The sequence below is a fragment of the Sycon ciliatum genome, chromosome 12, assembly GCF_964019385.1.
Source record: "Sycon ciliatum chromosome 12, ocSycCili1.1, whole genome shotgun sequence".
NCBI lineage: Eukaryota > Metazoa > Porifera > Calcarea > Leucosolenida > Sycettidae > Sycon > Sycon ciliatum.
In genome coordinates this window covers 28,598,407-28,615,801 of record NC_088654.1, presented here as the reverse complement: position 1 = coordinate 28,615,801, position 17,395 = coordinate 28,598,407, and the positions used below count along the sequence as shown (strand labels likewise).

At 46.9% G+C, this 17,395-nt stretch overlaps 1 protein-coding gene across 1 annotated transcript; it reads right to left on the bottom strand.

Annotated features, from left to right (window-relative positions):
- Positions 1-102: 102 nt before the first annotated feature.
- LOC135828135 (uncharacterized oxidoreductase YtbE-like) lies at positions 103-12,333 on the bottom strand. The gene is made up of 4 exons (XM_065340567.1): positions 12,003-12,333; positions 8,560-8,703; positions 5,214-5,300; positions 103-284 (listed from the first exon to the last, which is right to left on the bottom strand). Exons 1-4 carry the CDS (start codon positions 12,264-12,266, stop codon positions 135-137), a joined length of 645 nt encoding a protein of 214 aa, XP_065196639.1. The 5' UTR covers positions 12,267-12,333; the 3' UTR covers positions 103-134.
- Positions 12,334-17,395: the final 5,062 nt, after the last annotated feature.

Genomic DNA, 17,395 nt, shown 5'->3' with positions numbered 1-17,395 from the left:
ACTGTCACACAGCAAAGACAGATAGACTGACACGAACACAAATAGGCATAGGTTTATTAAAACAGGCAGAGACAAGCTGACCAGTATACTGTAGTTTGCACAGACAATCCGACAGACACTGTTTTCTGTTGCTTTCATTCACCTTGTTTGAACATGTCCTGGAGAGCTTTCCATGTTTGCTGGCGACAAGTCTTGAATGTGGCTGGCTGACCTTGGCAAGCTGGATCTTTACTCTTGCCCGGTGGTCCAGGCCAGTGGATGAGAAGCAGATCAACGTACTTCATCTGCCACAGGAACACAAGTTTCGGAATAGATGCACACACGTACGAACAGACATACATGACTGTTATTATTCATACAAACAAACAAACAGACAGACAGACAGATAGAAAGACAGACAGACAGACAGACAAACAAACAAACAGACAAACAGACAGACAAACAAACAGACAAACAGACAGACAGACAGACAGACAGAGACAGACAAACAAACAGACAAACAGACAGACAGACAGACAGACAGACAGACAGACAGACAGACAAACAAACAGACAAACACACAGAAAGACAGACAAACAGACAGACAGACAGACAAACAAACAGACAAACAAACAGAAAAACAGACAGACAAACAGACAGACAGACAGACAAACAGATAGACAAACAAACAGACAAACACACAGAAAGACAGACAAACAGACAGACAGACAGACAAACAAACAGACAAACAAACAGACAAACAGACAGACAAACAGACAGACAGACAGACAGACAAACAGATAGACAGACAAACAGACAGACAGACAGATAGACAGACAGATAGACAGACATAATAGTCAGACAGACAGACAGATATCTGGAAGAAGATTGTTTTCCACTCGATGACATGTCACCAAATTTCTAGCAACAAGTTTTGCGTTAAATATCACAAAGCCGTAGATAGGCGAATCACACTGAAGGAGAAACATTTAGACTCAGCTAAATACTGCTTCACTCCGGATCTCTTCTGCACAATCTGCAGATACCCGGCCCATGGCAGAATTATTTTTCACGTCACCTTCGTCAAGGGTAGATAAACAAGAGTGTGCAACTCCCGGATGATTTGGCCCACGGTGGAACGCTTTGTTGACGTAATCTTTTCTACGACACACACGTTGCAAGTATTTTGGGAAGTTTGGCCTGGCGCACTTGGCCGGGCTTTACATTACAAGGTCAGCTCCCAGCACGTGCTCTCACACTGCTTTGCGGCAAAATGCCCATGCTCTGTACGAAGGTGACGTCAATATAAATTCTGCCATGGGCCGGGTATCTGCAGGTTGTGCACAAGAGATGCGGAGTGACACACTATTGTTTATCACCTCTTGCTGCTATTTAGTGACCTTGTCATCACACAAAATAACAGACCGAGGAACAGACATAGAGAAAGATGCATACATATAGACAAAAATGTGTCCTCATGCATAATTAAGAAGTAGTTGACGATCCCCTTAATGACGACAAACTGGCACTTAATTTCGACAGAAACAAGTACACAAGGGAAAAGTGACAGGACAATTGCACAGAGGGACAGAACCTATCATGGCTGTCTTCAATACGTTATCCCCGTTGCGCTCAGTCCTGTCCCTCTGTGCATTTCTCTTACGTCAAAATACGAACACACAAACATATATCCTTTCCGCAAATATCAGGTTAGATTCTGAGAGAGTTCTGAATTTCACGGTAGTGCCAGAAAGAAATGCCGGAATGCAAGAGTCTTGTTGGTACGAACGCTGAACAGGATATCATACCTGCTAACTATCCCGATTTTGGCCAGGACCGTCCCGATATCGAGGGTGGTAATTCACACCCAAAAGTGTATTTGTCATATGCCTCACAACTACAGGTGTATACATTTCTAGTAGGGGTGAAACGGTTCCATGTTTTTCATGTTCGGGTACCCGAATGCCAGCATTGTTTCCCACGGTTCGGGTATCGGTTCCATGCATTCTTTTCTCCAGACCGACAAAATGCGTTCGCGACAATTAATTTTTAGAAAAAAACATTTTTACGAGGAAGAATGAGACATCGGAGAGTCCAAGTGCGAAGAATATAATGACCAGAGAACTCTTTGGAAGAGTGAGGATCGTAAGGTAAGACATTTTAAAATCTTGAGTAGACTTGACGTGTACATGTATTTGTACAAGAACAGGGTTTTTTCGAGTTTCGGTTCGAAATTTGACGGAACGGGTACCCGACTCTTTTCAGCTGGCGGTTCCAAAACCGGTTCCTTACCCGAACCGTTTCACCCCTAATTTCTAGGTATGCCATTGTCACGATCTCAGGTTTGCAAAGGTTGACAGGTATGGATGCTATGATCAAGCAGAAATTTCCGCTGGTCAATAATTTCGTCCAACTCCAAAGAAAGGGAGTTCGTCCGGTTGTAAATTGTATCCATGGATCATAAGAGTGTATTGAAAAGCTGGACAAATTGACATTAGTCTGGAATTTGATTTAGTTCAAAAGCTCCATGGAGGAAAAAGACGAAATTAAATTCCAGACGACTATTTCTGCTTATACAATATGCAATGATCAAGCAGGATTCTGCACTGCAACGTTCACACTAACTGTGTGTGTGTGTGTGTGTGTGTGTGTGTGTGTGTGTGTGTGTGTGTGTGTGTGTGTGTGTGTGTGTGTGTGTGTGTGTGTGTGTGTGTGTGTGTGTGTGTGTGTGTGTGTGTGTGTGTGTGTGTGTGTGTGTGTGTGTGTGTGTGTGTGTGTGTGTGTGTGTGTGTGTGTGTGTGTGTGTGTGTGTGTGTGTGTGTGTGTGTGTGTGTGTGTGTGTGTGTGTGTGTGTGTGTGTGTGTGTGTGTGTGTGTGTGTGTGTGTGTGTGTGTGTGTGTGTGTGTGTGTGTGTGTGTGTGTGTGTGTGTGTGTGTGTGTGTGTGTGTGTGTGTGTGTGTGTGTGTGTGTGTGTGTGTGTGTGTGTGTGTGTGTGTGTGTGTGTGTGTGTGTGTGTGTGTGTGTGTGTGTGTGTGTGTGTGTGTGTGTGTGTGTGTGTGTGTGTGTGTGTGTGTGTGTGTGTGTGTGTGTGTGTGTGTGTGTGTGTGTGTGTGTGTGTGTGTGTGTGTGTGTGTGTGTGTGTGTGTGTGTGTGTGTGTGTGTGTGTGTGTGTGTGTGTGTGTGTGTGTGTGTGTGTGTGTGTGTGTGTGTGTGTGTGTGTGTGTGTGTGTGTGTGTGTGTGTGTGTGTGTGTGTGTGTGTGTGTGTGTGTGTGTGTGTGTGTGTGTGTGTGTGTGTGTGTGTGTGTGTGTGTGTGTGTGTGTGTGTGTGTGTGTGTGTGTGTGTGTGTGTGTGTGTGTGTGTGTGTGTGTGTGTGTGTGTGTGTGTGTGTGTGTGTGTGTGTGTGTGTGTGTGTGTGTGTGTGTGTGTGTGTGTGTGTGTGTGTGTGTGTGTGTGTGTGTGTGTGTGTGTGTGTGTGTGTGTGTGTGTGTGTGTGTGTGTGTGTGTGTGTGTGTGTGTGTGTGTGTGTGTGTGTGTGTGTGTGTGTGTGTGTGTGTGTGTGTGTGTGTGTGTGTGTGTGTGTGTGTGTGTGTGTGTGTGTGTGTGTGTGTGTGTGTGTGTGTGTGTGTGTGTGTGTGTGTGTGTGTGTGTGTGTGTGTGTGTGTGTGTGTGTGTGTGTGTGTGTGTGTGTGTGTGTGTGTGTGTGTGTGTGTGTGTGTGTGTGTGTGTGTGTGTGTGTGTGTGTGTGTGTGTGTGTGTGTGTGTGTGTGTGTGTGTGTGTGTGTGTGTGTGTGTGTGTGTGTGTGTGTGTGTGTGTGTGTGTGTGTGTGTGTGTGTGTGTGTGTGTGTGTGTGTGTGTGTGTGTGTGTGTGTGTGTGTGTGTGTGTGTGTGTGTGTGTGTGTGTGTGTGTGTGTGTGTGTGTGTGTGTGTGTGTGTGTGTGTGTGTGTGTGTGTGTGTGTGTGTGTGTGTGTGTGTGTGTGTGTGTGTGTGTGTGTGTGTGTGTGTGTGTGTGTGTGTGTGTGTGTGTGTGTGTGTGTGTGTGTGTGTGTGTGTGTGTGTGTGTGTGTGTGTGTGTGTGTGTGTGTGTGTGTGTGTGTGTGTGTGTGTGTGTGTGTGTGTGTGTGTGTGTGTGTGTGTGTGTGTGTGTGTGTGTGTGTGTGTGTGTGTGTGTGTGTGTGTGTGTGTGTGTGTGTGTGTGTGTGTGTGTGTGTGTGTGTGTGTGTGTGTGTGTGTGTGTGTGTGTGTGTGTGTGTGTGTGTGTGTGTGTGTGTGTGTGTGTGTGTGTGTGTGTGTGTGTGTGTGTGTGTGTGTGTGTGTGTGTGTGTGTGTGTGTGTGTGTGTGTGTGTGTGTGTGTGTGTGTGTGTGTGTGTGTGTGTGTGTGTGTGTGTGTGTGTGTGTGTGTGTGTGTGTGTGTGTGTGTGTGTGTGTGTGTGTGTGTGTGTGTGTGTGTGTGTGTGTGTGTGTGTGTGTGTGTGTGTGTGTGTGTGTGTGTGTGTGTGTGTGTGTGTGTGTGTGTGTGTGTGTGTGTGTGTGTGTGTGTGTGTGTGTGTGTGTGCTGTGACTAGTCGCTGTCAAGGGAGATGTCACACAGGTGCTGCCCGCTGAAATATTTCTCTAGGGACGGCAGATAAATTGCAGGCGAGGTCAGAGACCTTTGAGACTGGCTATAACCATATCATTACATATGAAACCCGGGACAACATTTCATCACATTGGTATAGAGTGGTTAGAACATGCTCTGGTCGTGGTGTTCTCCAACTCATGCGTATTGGGTTTGAAAACATGTCTGGGTTGGCTCATTACCAGATACTACACTAGCCTGAATGCAGGCTATCAACACTAGTATACAGACACTGTCATAAACACTCAACAACACGCCATCCAACCCATCAAACACACAGACAAATCACTATACAGACACCACACAAGAACTGGTCTGTGTCAATACTGGATCCAGTGCTGCACATATCACCAATGCCAGCACCGGCACTCCAGTATCATCACTGATACCATTGATACCACCAGCACACGTACCACCATTGCCATCCGCACAAGCACGACCACCAGAGTTGCCAGTAGCACCAACACTACAGCCATCACCATCATCACAATCATGTGCACAAGCATCACCAGCTCATGCGCTCACTCACTCACTCACTCAATCACTCACCCACTCACTCAATCACTCATTCCCACACTCATTCTCTCTCCAGACCCAGCAGTGCATTTTACCTGCAATGATGATAAAATGGGGCCAATCTGAACCATTGTGTCATTGTAACCCATGGCTGCACCGGGAATCAGACCTCCACTTCCAACCTTCAAGTAACCATGGACACAAACAAACACACACGCACACATGCACACACACACGCATACAAACGCACAAACACACATACACACGCACACACTCACACAAAAACACACACACACACACACAAGCGTGCACATGCAAAATAGAGAATAGAGTACAGTATGAATTATCGAACGGATGCCGACGACAACAACAAGTTGTCACTATTCCCGTAGCTATGCAGAAGACGTTACTTCAGTAACGTCTTGCGCTAGCCAGGGTCCACACAGCTCTAATTTGTTATTTGTGTGTTTGTTTGTTTGTTTGTGTCACGCCTGGCGCTATATCTGTCCCGTACCGTACCGTACCATCAAACACAGCTGGCCACATACAGCTGGCCGCAATATTCAAATAGGGCTTTCAAACGCAAGATCATAACGTGAAGCAACTTGGAAGAATGGGTATGAATGCGAAGTGTATGCATGTAGGGCGACAGTGCGGGTTCGAATCCCAAGATATGCCTGAAAAAAATAGGAGAATTGCAAAATTTATAACATCCCTATGCTTTTTTTGCCGTCATCAAGGCGGTAGACGGTGTCGTATTACCCTCGATCGTACCTGTCCCGTACTGTACCGTACCATCAAAGACGGCTGGCCACAATGCATATTCAAATAGGGCTTTCAAATGCAAGATCATAACGTGAAGCAACTTGGAAGAATTAGTATGTATGCGAAGTGTATCGGGGATGCATGCAAGGCGCGCGATAGTGCGGGTTGGAATCCCAGGTTATGTCTTAAAAAAAGGAATTTTTTAAGAATTTATAACATCCCTATGCTTTTTTTTGTCTAGGTTATCAAGGCAAAAAAGCATAGGGTAGGGCCCTGAGCTTCCAAGCTCTCTCGTTGTTGAACTATGGATTCTAACATGATAGCAAAGATTATCAAGTGAAATTGCCCTACACTGACCAGTGGACCTGAAATCAGCCTCACCCACAAATGACCAATGACCTCTTCTGATTTATGTGTGGTGTGGTGCTGGGAGGTGAAGGGAGGGGGGGGGGGGGGCAGGGGTGAAGGGAGAGAGAGGGGGGTGGTGGTTGATAATTTCCTAACCTATCTGAAATCACCGCCTCTCAAATAGGAGTGAGTTGAGACAGGTAGAGGCTGAAGAACACATTGAATGTAGCCACAAGGAATCAAACAAGGGGCCCTAGTTCATGGCCTACAACACTCTACGACCAAGCTATGGTGTTGTCCGGACTGCTCGGTCAGATATGTATTTGGGATAGAGTACATGAGAGCAAGAGTGAGCAGCTCAAAACCCGACTCAGTTGCTTACAAATTCCTGGATAAATCTTTTAGTGATGAAAGTGTGTAGAAGCAGAATTTAAGCAGATCTCCTATGGCATGACTGTGGCTGCAGCTCTGTTGTACACACCACGCCACTTATCACCAATGATCAACATAGACTGTGATGTGAATGTATAAAGGATGTCCCATGCAGCTTGCTGAAACTGCGTCAGGCGAAATTACTGGTCAGTCGGCGACACGCATTTTTTTCACAAAAATTTGCGTTTCACCTGCTGGGAGAGCATGCTTGTACTCGAGTCTCATCCTGAGCACGTTTTTTCTTCTTTTTTTTCAGCTCCAGTATAGCTGTATTTTTCATTGCAAAGCCGTCCTCGATTGCTGTGTTCGTTGTTCAAACGAAGTGGACATTCAATCATGAAGGCAGAGGACATAGGAGCCTGATTGGAGTTTCTCGTGGCATAGGAGGGCCACACAGAGACACTTTGCGATTTTCTGATTACAAAATACCGTACGCACGACGCTGAGATCAATTTGTGCGATATCAAATTGTTTGTGATCTACCACATCGAGCAGAACGGGATCCAAACACAAGCTTACCGACGGTTAGGCTGCCGACCTGACTGGACAAATGATCCCTGGCTTCACCAGACGCCAGAAGTCGGACACCATGTCCTTTGCCGCGACGTCCATCTCCAAAAAGAACTCCATCTTCATCGTGAAAAGGCTTGAAATACTCAATATTCAACCGAGATTCGCGGTCTCACCCTTTCTCAGATCGAATCATTTTTTGTTGTAGCAGTTGCAGGGCAGATCCCCGCCACTACTTCAACAGGGGATGGCTCCAAAGCATGCCTGGAACAAGCCATATCGAGGTTGCAAGCCACCCCTCTCAGCAAGAAATTCAAAATTTCAATGGTGGAAGATATACTGTGAAGAGAATTTCAAAAGGTATGTTTCGCGGAGCGATCGCTCAACCCACGTCATTCAAACTTTGCAGGATGGTTCAGACGTACATGCTAGGCAAGGAACCACAGGGGATGATATCATAGCTGACACACAGAGTCACACACACACACAGCAGATTCGTGTGCACAGATACTAAATTAGTGGACGTCGTCATCTTCTTCCCGCTGATCTCAAATGTACTATGACGTGCTATTTCGCCTGACGGAACAATTGCAGGCACCTGACCTACACTCATGCATGCACTGCATTGCACACAAATCCAGTATTTTCTCAATGTTTTCCTGATGATGGTGACGGTAGCTGAAAATTTAATGTTGATAAAATACTGGATTTTTAGTGAGATCCAGTGCATAGTTGAGTGTAGGCGATTTGTGTGCAAACGATTCAAACACAATGATGTAATGATACAAGTACAGTATGATGTCATCTTTACGGACTACAAGCCTGATGTAATCATATAAACACACATAAACACACACACACACACACACACCTTTGACCTTTGACCTTTGACGCCCATCGCCGGAGGCAATGATAGCAATGCTACGGCAGAAGCCATAGCAACTTGTGCTGGGATTACACCATTCAACAGCTTGCAAGGCTGAAGAATTGACCGTCACTATTCAGCCTGGTCTACACCATACAGCTATTTGGAGTGACATTTTCTGGCCAGTGAATCCCTTTTTTTGGTCTTTTTTCATTTTTTTTTTTTTTTTTCATTTTTTCTTTTTTTCCCGCACACACATCACACCACATACTCCGGCATGCACTGGCTGTTGGTAACCACCCAGGAGAATGAAAGAAAAGTCAGGAAGAGTCTGAGAAAGAGAAGAAAGACGTGTGTGACCATAATCGTCGGGAATCGAACCCGCAATCTATCGATTGGAAATCGCTGCACATACCACTGCACCATATGGGACACACACACACACACACACACACACGCACACACACAGCACCCCCCCCCCCCCCCCACACACACACACACACGCTCAAACACAAACATACCTTGGACACGACAAACAGCTCCTCCCGGGTCACTTCACCAGCGGCAATAGCAGCAGCAATGGCCTTGCCAACCCCAATCTGGTCTGTATAGCTATAACTGGCATCAATACGACGTCCACCCAGCTGTATCCATTTACGCACAGCCTGCAGCGAGCGAGAAGACAGCGAAAAAAGCACTCTGCGTTCATAGTACAGAAAAACAATAACTCGGATGGTGAGCCAATTTAATTATGGATAAAAAGGAGAAGGACAATAATGGTGCGAAATATGAATAACTGTCCACCAACGTAGCCAGATCATATACAGTCAGCCAGTGCGACAGGATGGCACAAAACGGACAAGAAGATCTGGTTACGTTGCTGGATTTTTAGTCATAACTCGTACTATTTTTGTCCTTCTCCTTTCATTCATAAAAAACGAATATATTATTTTGACACTCGGATGCGGGACATCACTGGCCTGGTTCTTGGTTTTCAAATGATGTATGAATTATCAGTGGTTAGAGCAACTCTGGCCTGAAGCGAAGGTCCCTGGTTCGAGTCCTGGTGGTGACAGTCAATTATTTCTTCAGATTTTTTCCCGTTTGTATCTTTCCCTCAAACCAATGAAAATCTATTATTATTATTGTGTACTTTCCAGAGGGAACTCACGACGGCCGCTAACGCCCGGTAAGTTTGGTGGAAGATGCAGCGCCTAAGAATGGGGTCGAGGGGATAAGTCTCACAAGTCAAGACCACTGGTACAAGTGCTGTAAACCCGAAAACCCGTGGCTATGACTGTATCCTTTGTGCCTAGTCACAAGTTCTCAGCTGATTGCGGGTAGCAGAACGGCTGGAAAAAAATCGCTCCTATACTACACAAGGACTATCCTATTCCGGGCACGTTGTACTCAGGTAAGTGGGGACCGGGCACAATGGACCCGGGCACTTTGGACCCGGGCACTTTGGACCCGGGCAAGTTGGACCTGAGCAAGTCGGACCTGGGCTCGTTGGGACAGGGTAAGTGGGGACCGAGCACAACGAACCCGGGCACTTTGGCTCTGGAATGTTGGACCCGGGCACGTTGTGACTGGGCAAGTTGGGACCCGGCACATCTGTACCAGGCAAATTGGACACGGACAGACACCCATGCAGAAATGGTCAGCAGGTGCACACTTTAGATTTCATGTACCAGTACATGAAATCTAAAGTGTGCACCATGATGCTGGGAATAGCACTACACATGCACACACACAACTGCTAAAGCACATGTGCTGTCCATGCACATACAACTTCCTTAGTATAATAATGTACGCAACTGAGAATCTCACCTCAAAGTCTTCCCCTTATCTCCACTATGTCATTCTCCCTTGAGAGTGCAGTGGGGTTTTCCTAAGCACAAACAGCCTGCTAAGCCTAGACCAGTATAATGCCACTCTCACATTGCACATCTTTCACCCACGTAGACAGCCGCACACATGCAGAAAAATTTCCCCTTTTCCATGGCTTCGTCTGAATCCCATTCCTTTTCTGCCGCGCGTCTTCCAGCTAAAAAAAGCCCGGCTGAAATCTGCCAGACTCATTTAGCCAGTGCGTCTTGAAAATGTTTCATTGATCTTCGATCGATCGTCCATTCTTACAAGTTGTGTTGTTGCCTTTGTAACGTTTTTGACCCAACTGTGCATAGAGCTGTACATGAAAATTCGGAACGGCCTAGACTATGACTCTGACCAGCCATTTCGTCAGCGCCCGATAGTGCTGTGGTTGGTTTGATGTTCTGTCTCAATAACGGAGTAAAGTCAGAGTGACCTTACCATCCAAATGAGGTCCATTGTGCGCTGAACAACAAAGGTTTCTTTTCAGCTTTAGCCACACGTAATTGTTTTCTATGCTTCTCGTCACCACACGATTACGCTTTTAAATATCTCGAGAGAGGGGGGGGGGGGGGGGGGGGAGGTTACACTTTACAACTGTATGATATGTACATGTATGTACGATCCTGCAGTCCAAATATTATACAATTACATCAGAGTGCAGGAACCCATGTATCCCAGTCAGTATGTCTGCATTTGTCAGGCTGAGATCAGTGCAAAACAGTTCTGTGGGGCACGCGAGAGAGTGTCCGCATTTCGCATTTCACACGCGACCGCATTTTCAAGTGTTCCCGCATACTAAAACGTACCCAAAATCAATAAGACCGCAACGGGCTGTCCTCACTTTTATATAGGTGTTTGTTTTCTCAGGTGTGTGAATTGTGTTTGTTTTCTCAGGTGTGTGAAAGGTGTTTGTTTTCTCAGGTATGTGAAAGGTGTTTGTTTTCTCAGGTGTGTGAAAGGTGTTCGTTTTCTCAGGTGTGTGAAAGGTGTTCGTTTTCTCAGGTGTGTGAAAGTACAGGTGTGACCGTATCAGTTTGTATGTGTATGTGTATGTCTACTGCTACACATGTCTGCAGTCACTGATCAACTTGCTCAGGTCATTACCAGGATCAACTCAGTAGTGTTGGCCAACAACGCATGTGCACTGCTGAGGACGTTATTATCTACCTACTCTGTCATACTAGTGCACAACGTATGAAAGGCACAATGTACAGTCGTCGCCAAAAAATCCGGCCAATGCCATGCTAAGCTACTGGTAGCTGTATGGTGCATGGGCCGCGCTCGACTCGACGGCAGCAGCAGGCTGGGCAGAGTCACGCAGCGCAGACTGCTCAGTCCTGTGCTGGTAGTCTGTAAATACATGCATGCCACGAAGGCACCATGTCACGTACTGACTGTATGAAGAACTGTCGGTGTGCCGGTGAACATGTACCATACCACTTACCAGTGCCACTAGTGCACTGTATCCATGGCGTTAGCCGGATTGTTTTTGGTGATGACTGCATGAAAGACTAATCAAGGTACAGTAGACTCGTACGCCCAAGAACGCGGTTTCAGAGGGCCAGCCTAGCAAAGTTCTTATTTTTCAGCGTCCCAGGCTACGTTCTTATTTCGCGTTCTTACGCGTCCAACATGACCACCCGTGACGCTCATGTACAATGCACTTTACCCTACATGTACTGTGTACCGGTTGTACACTTTACATGCACGTGTAGTATGTAGCGCTGCACTGGGTGATGTTTTCGGGAGGACCCGACAAGAGTTTGTGGTTGCGGACTTGTTTTTCGTGTACTAGGACAAGATCATGAAGGTGCAATCCGCGTTCTTAAAAATCTTGGAGTTCGTTCTTAAATCCGGGCTGGGGCGTTCTTAGATTTCCAGCCTGGACGTTCTTGGGCGTACGAGTCTACTGTATGAAAGGCAAATCAAAAACCTTTTTCGGTGATTTACATTTTTGTTTCCTGACTTTTCAGATTCCTTTTTTTGTTTTGTTTTCATCGCCCTCTAGTGTATCTTACTGTGGAATTTGCTGGCTAAAAACATAGGTAAACTGTTGTGACAGTGTGGCCTATAAACTGTTATAATGTACCTTTTGGGCAGTGGTGTCATTCCATATCTCTCCGTGCTGCGACGGAGAAAAGGCGTAGCCACCCGTGCCGATTCCCACTACGGGCATACGCAGCCCGGGGACTGCAGCGTTGCGAAGCGGAACGGACGACACCGCCGCAGCTACCGCTCTGCCGACGGACACCATGGACTCTCGGTGGGCATTATCGTGTGGCTCTCCTCCCAACTGCGCGTTTGACGTGCCCAGGAGAATCAAAACGAGACAAAGGCAGTACGCAGAGGCCATTTTGCCAGCGACTATCACCAGATAAATTGGGTAAAGTACCACAAACACTCTACTAACGTGGTAACGAATCTTGTACTAGTACAAAATGTCAGGAGAATAGATGACTTGCACAAAGATCTGAGCCGCGAGTGACACGGGCCAAGCCAAGTAATAGTTAGTGCACCCTTTGCACCAGGGAGTTGTATTTTACTACTCCCTGCTTTGCACCCAGGCTACACTGCGGGCACCCTACACCGTCTGTAGACTGTCTGTATAGCTAGCTGTAGTGTGCTTTTTTTGTCAGCATGAATGAACGGTGCACGGCATGTACATGATTGTAGATGACCAGTAGATCTACTGACTGTCTTCAGCAGCTCATGACATGAGTCATGTGCACTTGTACTTGTAGGTTAGTGGAAGTACATGACTGTATAATAATTATTATTATGTGAAGAGAAGCCAGGTGTCCAAACCAACCCAAAATGCTCTTGCCTTATTCTTCAGTGAAATAGTTATAACAAATTTGTTTTACCAAACAACAGTGAGCATAGAAGCAACCTCCATGCACCCAATAATATGGCATCCGGGAACAGCAAGTGTTGAACGAGGATCCCAAGAACACGTCAAGTTCCATGCTACGTGCCGCCATGAAAAGAACGAAGGATAACTGTGCTAGCCTAGTTCATATTCAATGTAACACTAACGGTCCGGGATATACAATGTAGGAGCCTGTTGGGAAGGCATGGGCGAGCTGTAAAATCTTGTACCGTTCGCACAGCACAAAATACATGCAGCAGTTATTGCGACGGTTAACGTCGATGGACGAGAGTCATAAAGCACAGTCCATGGGGGTTGACGTTTCTGGGCTTCCTTTCCAAAAGGAAAGTTTTATTTCTTCTCAAATAAGGAAGAACCATGCTGATTATACCAGTCTGTTATGAAGACAAGAAAGCAGCCATGGACATTGTGCCATTCTAAAGGAACGACAGGAAAAGATGAAGCACTTCATCTGAAAACTCAAGGACTATCCATAAATACAGCAAATGATAATCCTAGCCCGGTAATGTCCAACTCCGTCATTTGAGTCATTCAGTGAGTTATCATGGGAATCATATTGTTCGAAATACTAAAATTTGAACAGTTGTAGTTGTGTTCGTCGCCACACAATGCCATCGCCAGTTCACATTCGAAATGTAGCCATTTTTACGCTTGTGTCCCTGTACACGGCATGGAAGGTTGAACAGATTCAACTCTTCCATCGCTTCCTGATCTGTACAGTAGTGCGGTTGCGTTCCCGTTCCTGACACTCACATCCGTCTCCGCTAACCAGCATCATGAGTACTCCAGTGGTTCCCGCCGCTCCTTCCGTATTGTCCCAGCGCGCCCCGTCAAAATGTGAACTACTGTAGGCAACGGAGCCAGTGTATGATGAAGGTGAATGCACTGTTTGATGATGCTCCAACAAATCCTTTCACCGTTGTATGGAATTTGGAAGAAGAGTAGTGGCTCAACTGTAGGTCCAACGCAAAAGGTACCTCACAGCGCAGTTCTGTCACGTCCACGATAATGAACACACTCAGCAGACTGTGATGTGTATCAGACACACTCTGGCATTATTTGTTCCACATTCTCCCAGGAGGAGATAAAATGTAGTTCAATCATGTCTTCATACATGGGGCACCGTTGCCTCGTTGCAACTAAACAGGTATGCAAGTTACTTTCCCATGAGACCCAGTCGGAGCCGCATCAACGTCATTACCAGCTAATCATGGAGAGGTATAATGTGACTTTCCACCACTCCCTGATTCAATCACAGTTTGTGAGCCTGTGCCAAACTGCTTTCTCACTAGATCCAGGCATTGGATACTTATGGCTTCAGTAAGGTTTACAATGCTATGTCTTCGGCCTAAGTCCAAGTCTAGATACGGCTGCTCAGAATCAGGGCTGATGAAATGTTCATATCGGAACAAGTGTGACTTCAACAGTAGCTAGTACACATCAGGCCTGAGGACTTCGCCGCGTTTCTCCAGCACACTTGTTCTCTCCTTCAACTCAGATACTACTTGAAGTACTACTAAAGGCCATCTGGCTCTCCTTCCATCCTTCATTTTCGTGGTTTGGGCTTCCACTCGTGACTCGGCAGGTTCCTGGCCTCTCCGAAGTCTGTCCTCAGGAGAGGGTCGCTCTGGAGCTAGTGCAGCCGAATCAAAGGGAATCGAGTTCCTTCTCAGGCGTCCACAAACTTTCGTTGTGCTTGACTTCCGGCTTGCACTGCGGGAAAGTAGTCACACTTCAGGACCATGACGTGCTTGTTGCAGCCTACACCAGTGATCCTAAAATAATATTCCCTCATTTTTCCGGCCGGCTCGGAAAGGACCGTATGGAATGGGAGCCTCAGTTCCATCTCTCGTCTGCTAGTGCATTCAGGAGCGCAGCAGCGCTTCGGCTTGACGATACAAGCCGAATCAAAACAACTCACCAGGCTACTCTCTAGCCAAAAAAACTAGCTCAGTGTTCGTCAGCCAAAATGCGAAAGTCACGAACTCAAAAGGTGAGGAAGTCAGAGTCAGAAGGTCCACTTGCCCCGTCTCGAACCCAGACAATCTTTGTGCAAGTCATCTATTTTCTTAGTATTTTCATTTTCATTTCAGCTGCTTGATGACCAGGTCAGGTTACAACGCGAAACGACGTTACTACTCGTTAGGTGAGTCTGAATCTGAGACGATTATTGTGACGCGTTTTTTCTTCTTCTCCGCTTTTCTGATCATGACACTGACAGCGCGCGTGGTGTGACTTTTGGCTTGACTCGTGCAACATTTCATTTGCCGCTCTACTCAAAATAATAATAATTTTTATAATAATTATTGTAGTCTAGTAGTACTAGTACATGTGTAGTAGCTGATCTTGCAAGCAGGGAGTCGCTTTTACGACTCCCTGCTAGTAGATCTACATGTTAGTCGGCGCGCATGTGTGAATGTGATGACATGTAGTGGTACATCTACAAATACGGTTAGGGTAGCACCGTTACATGTGTACATGTGAGCCATTAGGCATGGCTAGGAAGATGATAACACACACAATTGTGTGGGAGCATATTGGGCCCCACTCTGTTCCCACTACAGTAAAACCTCGTTTAAGCGACCACCCCACGGTGCAAGCAAAAGCGGTCGTTAAAGCCAGGTGGTCTTTAGAACCAGGTCCCACAGTATACATGTATGTGTATACATGTCACTGTCGGTGCATGGAAAAACAGTCGTTAAGAGCAGGTGGTCGCTAAACCCAGAGGTCGCTTACACCAGGTTTTACTTTATAATTATGTCAATGACATGGAGGACCACCTCTTTCTCTGCCGTGCCATCCTTGCAAGCTGCAAGAAGTGCAAAGATGCCTCTCGCACGCGATCTCCTTTGCCCGACTGCCAAGTCTGAGCATCAAAAGCACAAGCTGAAGCGCCTTGTGCAAAGCCCGAACTCCCAGCTACAACCCAGCTCGCCATACATGTACATGTATATGCAGATGATACCACGTCATTATATCAATACATCCCATCCCTGACCGCTCTCCCACTCCCAGTTGGCCTAGCGCATCTCCAAACTGCTGTGGATGCCCTAACAGAATGTGGCCAGGGCTGGAAGATCACATTCGAGCCGATAAAGTCCCAACAAGTCTTGCCGATTTCCCATCACCGTCAACTCTGGCCGACTCCTCCAGCCACTTTCAATCGGGTGGCTATAGAGGAAGTGGAGGAGCTGAAGTTGCTTGGAGTACTCATCGATCAAATTCGACAAGTTGCAGTTCGTGGTCACCGACGTCTTGGCTTCATGAGGAAGGCTCTGCCAACCCTCAACAACAAAGCCAAGTATGCCGTGTACCGCGGCTTCGTCCACCCAATATGCAATCAGTGCTTGGCTGAGTACTGCCCCATTTCATGGTTGGGTGCGTCCCAGTCTACCCTGAAATAGCTGGATCAGGTACAGCACCGAGCCCTAAAGCTCATCGGCCCGGGGTCGTATCTCCCAAGCCTCTCTGTTCAGCGTCAAGGCGAAGCACTCACATGCCTGTAGAGGGGACGGCTCGATACCGGGACGCTTTGACAGCCAAATTTGGATAGACCCAAACCGATCATCAGCGTTGATTTTTCACTCGAAATATGTTTGTGGAAGGAAACTGGCATGTTGAAGTTTGCTCTGGGGCCAGAGTCAATCGAACTGAGCCACTCCTTTGTGTTGACCCATTGCCTCCAAGTTGCCCAATTTTTCGCTTCAAAAAAGTTCAAATCAGAGGTGGCTCCAAACCGGCCACGTTTTAGAGTGCACGTCAAATTCACTCTGGGTCTGAAATTAGGTAATTGCTATCGCTCCACGACGGCCAGTACAGAGTAACAATAAGCCTTGTGTGTGCTTCCATTAGTTTTGATTGGTATGCGGTGCTTGATTGGCGAGAGGCGAGCCGCTGTTTACCTGCGACAAGAAGTTGATTTTTCGAAAGTCGTAAAACTCAAGTCGCAGTGCGAAGCAACACGTCAAAAACTCACCTGCTTGATATGGCGCTTCTGGTCATCGCAGAGCCATGAAATTTTGGCTCGGAGTATAACACATCGTAGTCCCACTGTGAGATATGTTTTCCAATCAAAATACCAAGAGAGAAAGTGAATATTGAGTCCGCTCCGGTTTGCAACCTGTGTCCTATTTGAAACCGTCCCCTCTACAGGCTGTAGTGTAGATGTACGAGCTGCACCGATCCTGACCACCATGACACCAGCGAGGGCAGTTGCCATCCAGCCCCAGCGCTCTACTTCCCACCACTCAGCACCAGGAAGAGGAGCAGCACCAGCATGCTTCAATGATTGTACAGTACTGAGTCTGTTGCGGACTTGGAAATCCGGTCGCACGTCTAGCGGCCCCTAGCCTAGGCCCTGGCCTGGGCGCTGTCCATGCAACCGTGGATAAAGCGGTAGATCTACACACAATGCATTCGTGCGCTGCATGCAGCGCGCTGGTCGCATCGGGATCAACAATAATTCATGTACATGTCCACGACACGACAGACTCGACAGTACTCGCCGGTGAAGCGGATCCCGATCGGATCCCGAACCTGCGAGACAGTGGTACGGTGCCTGGTACAGACCACGACACGTGCCATGACGGCTA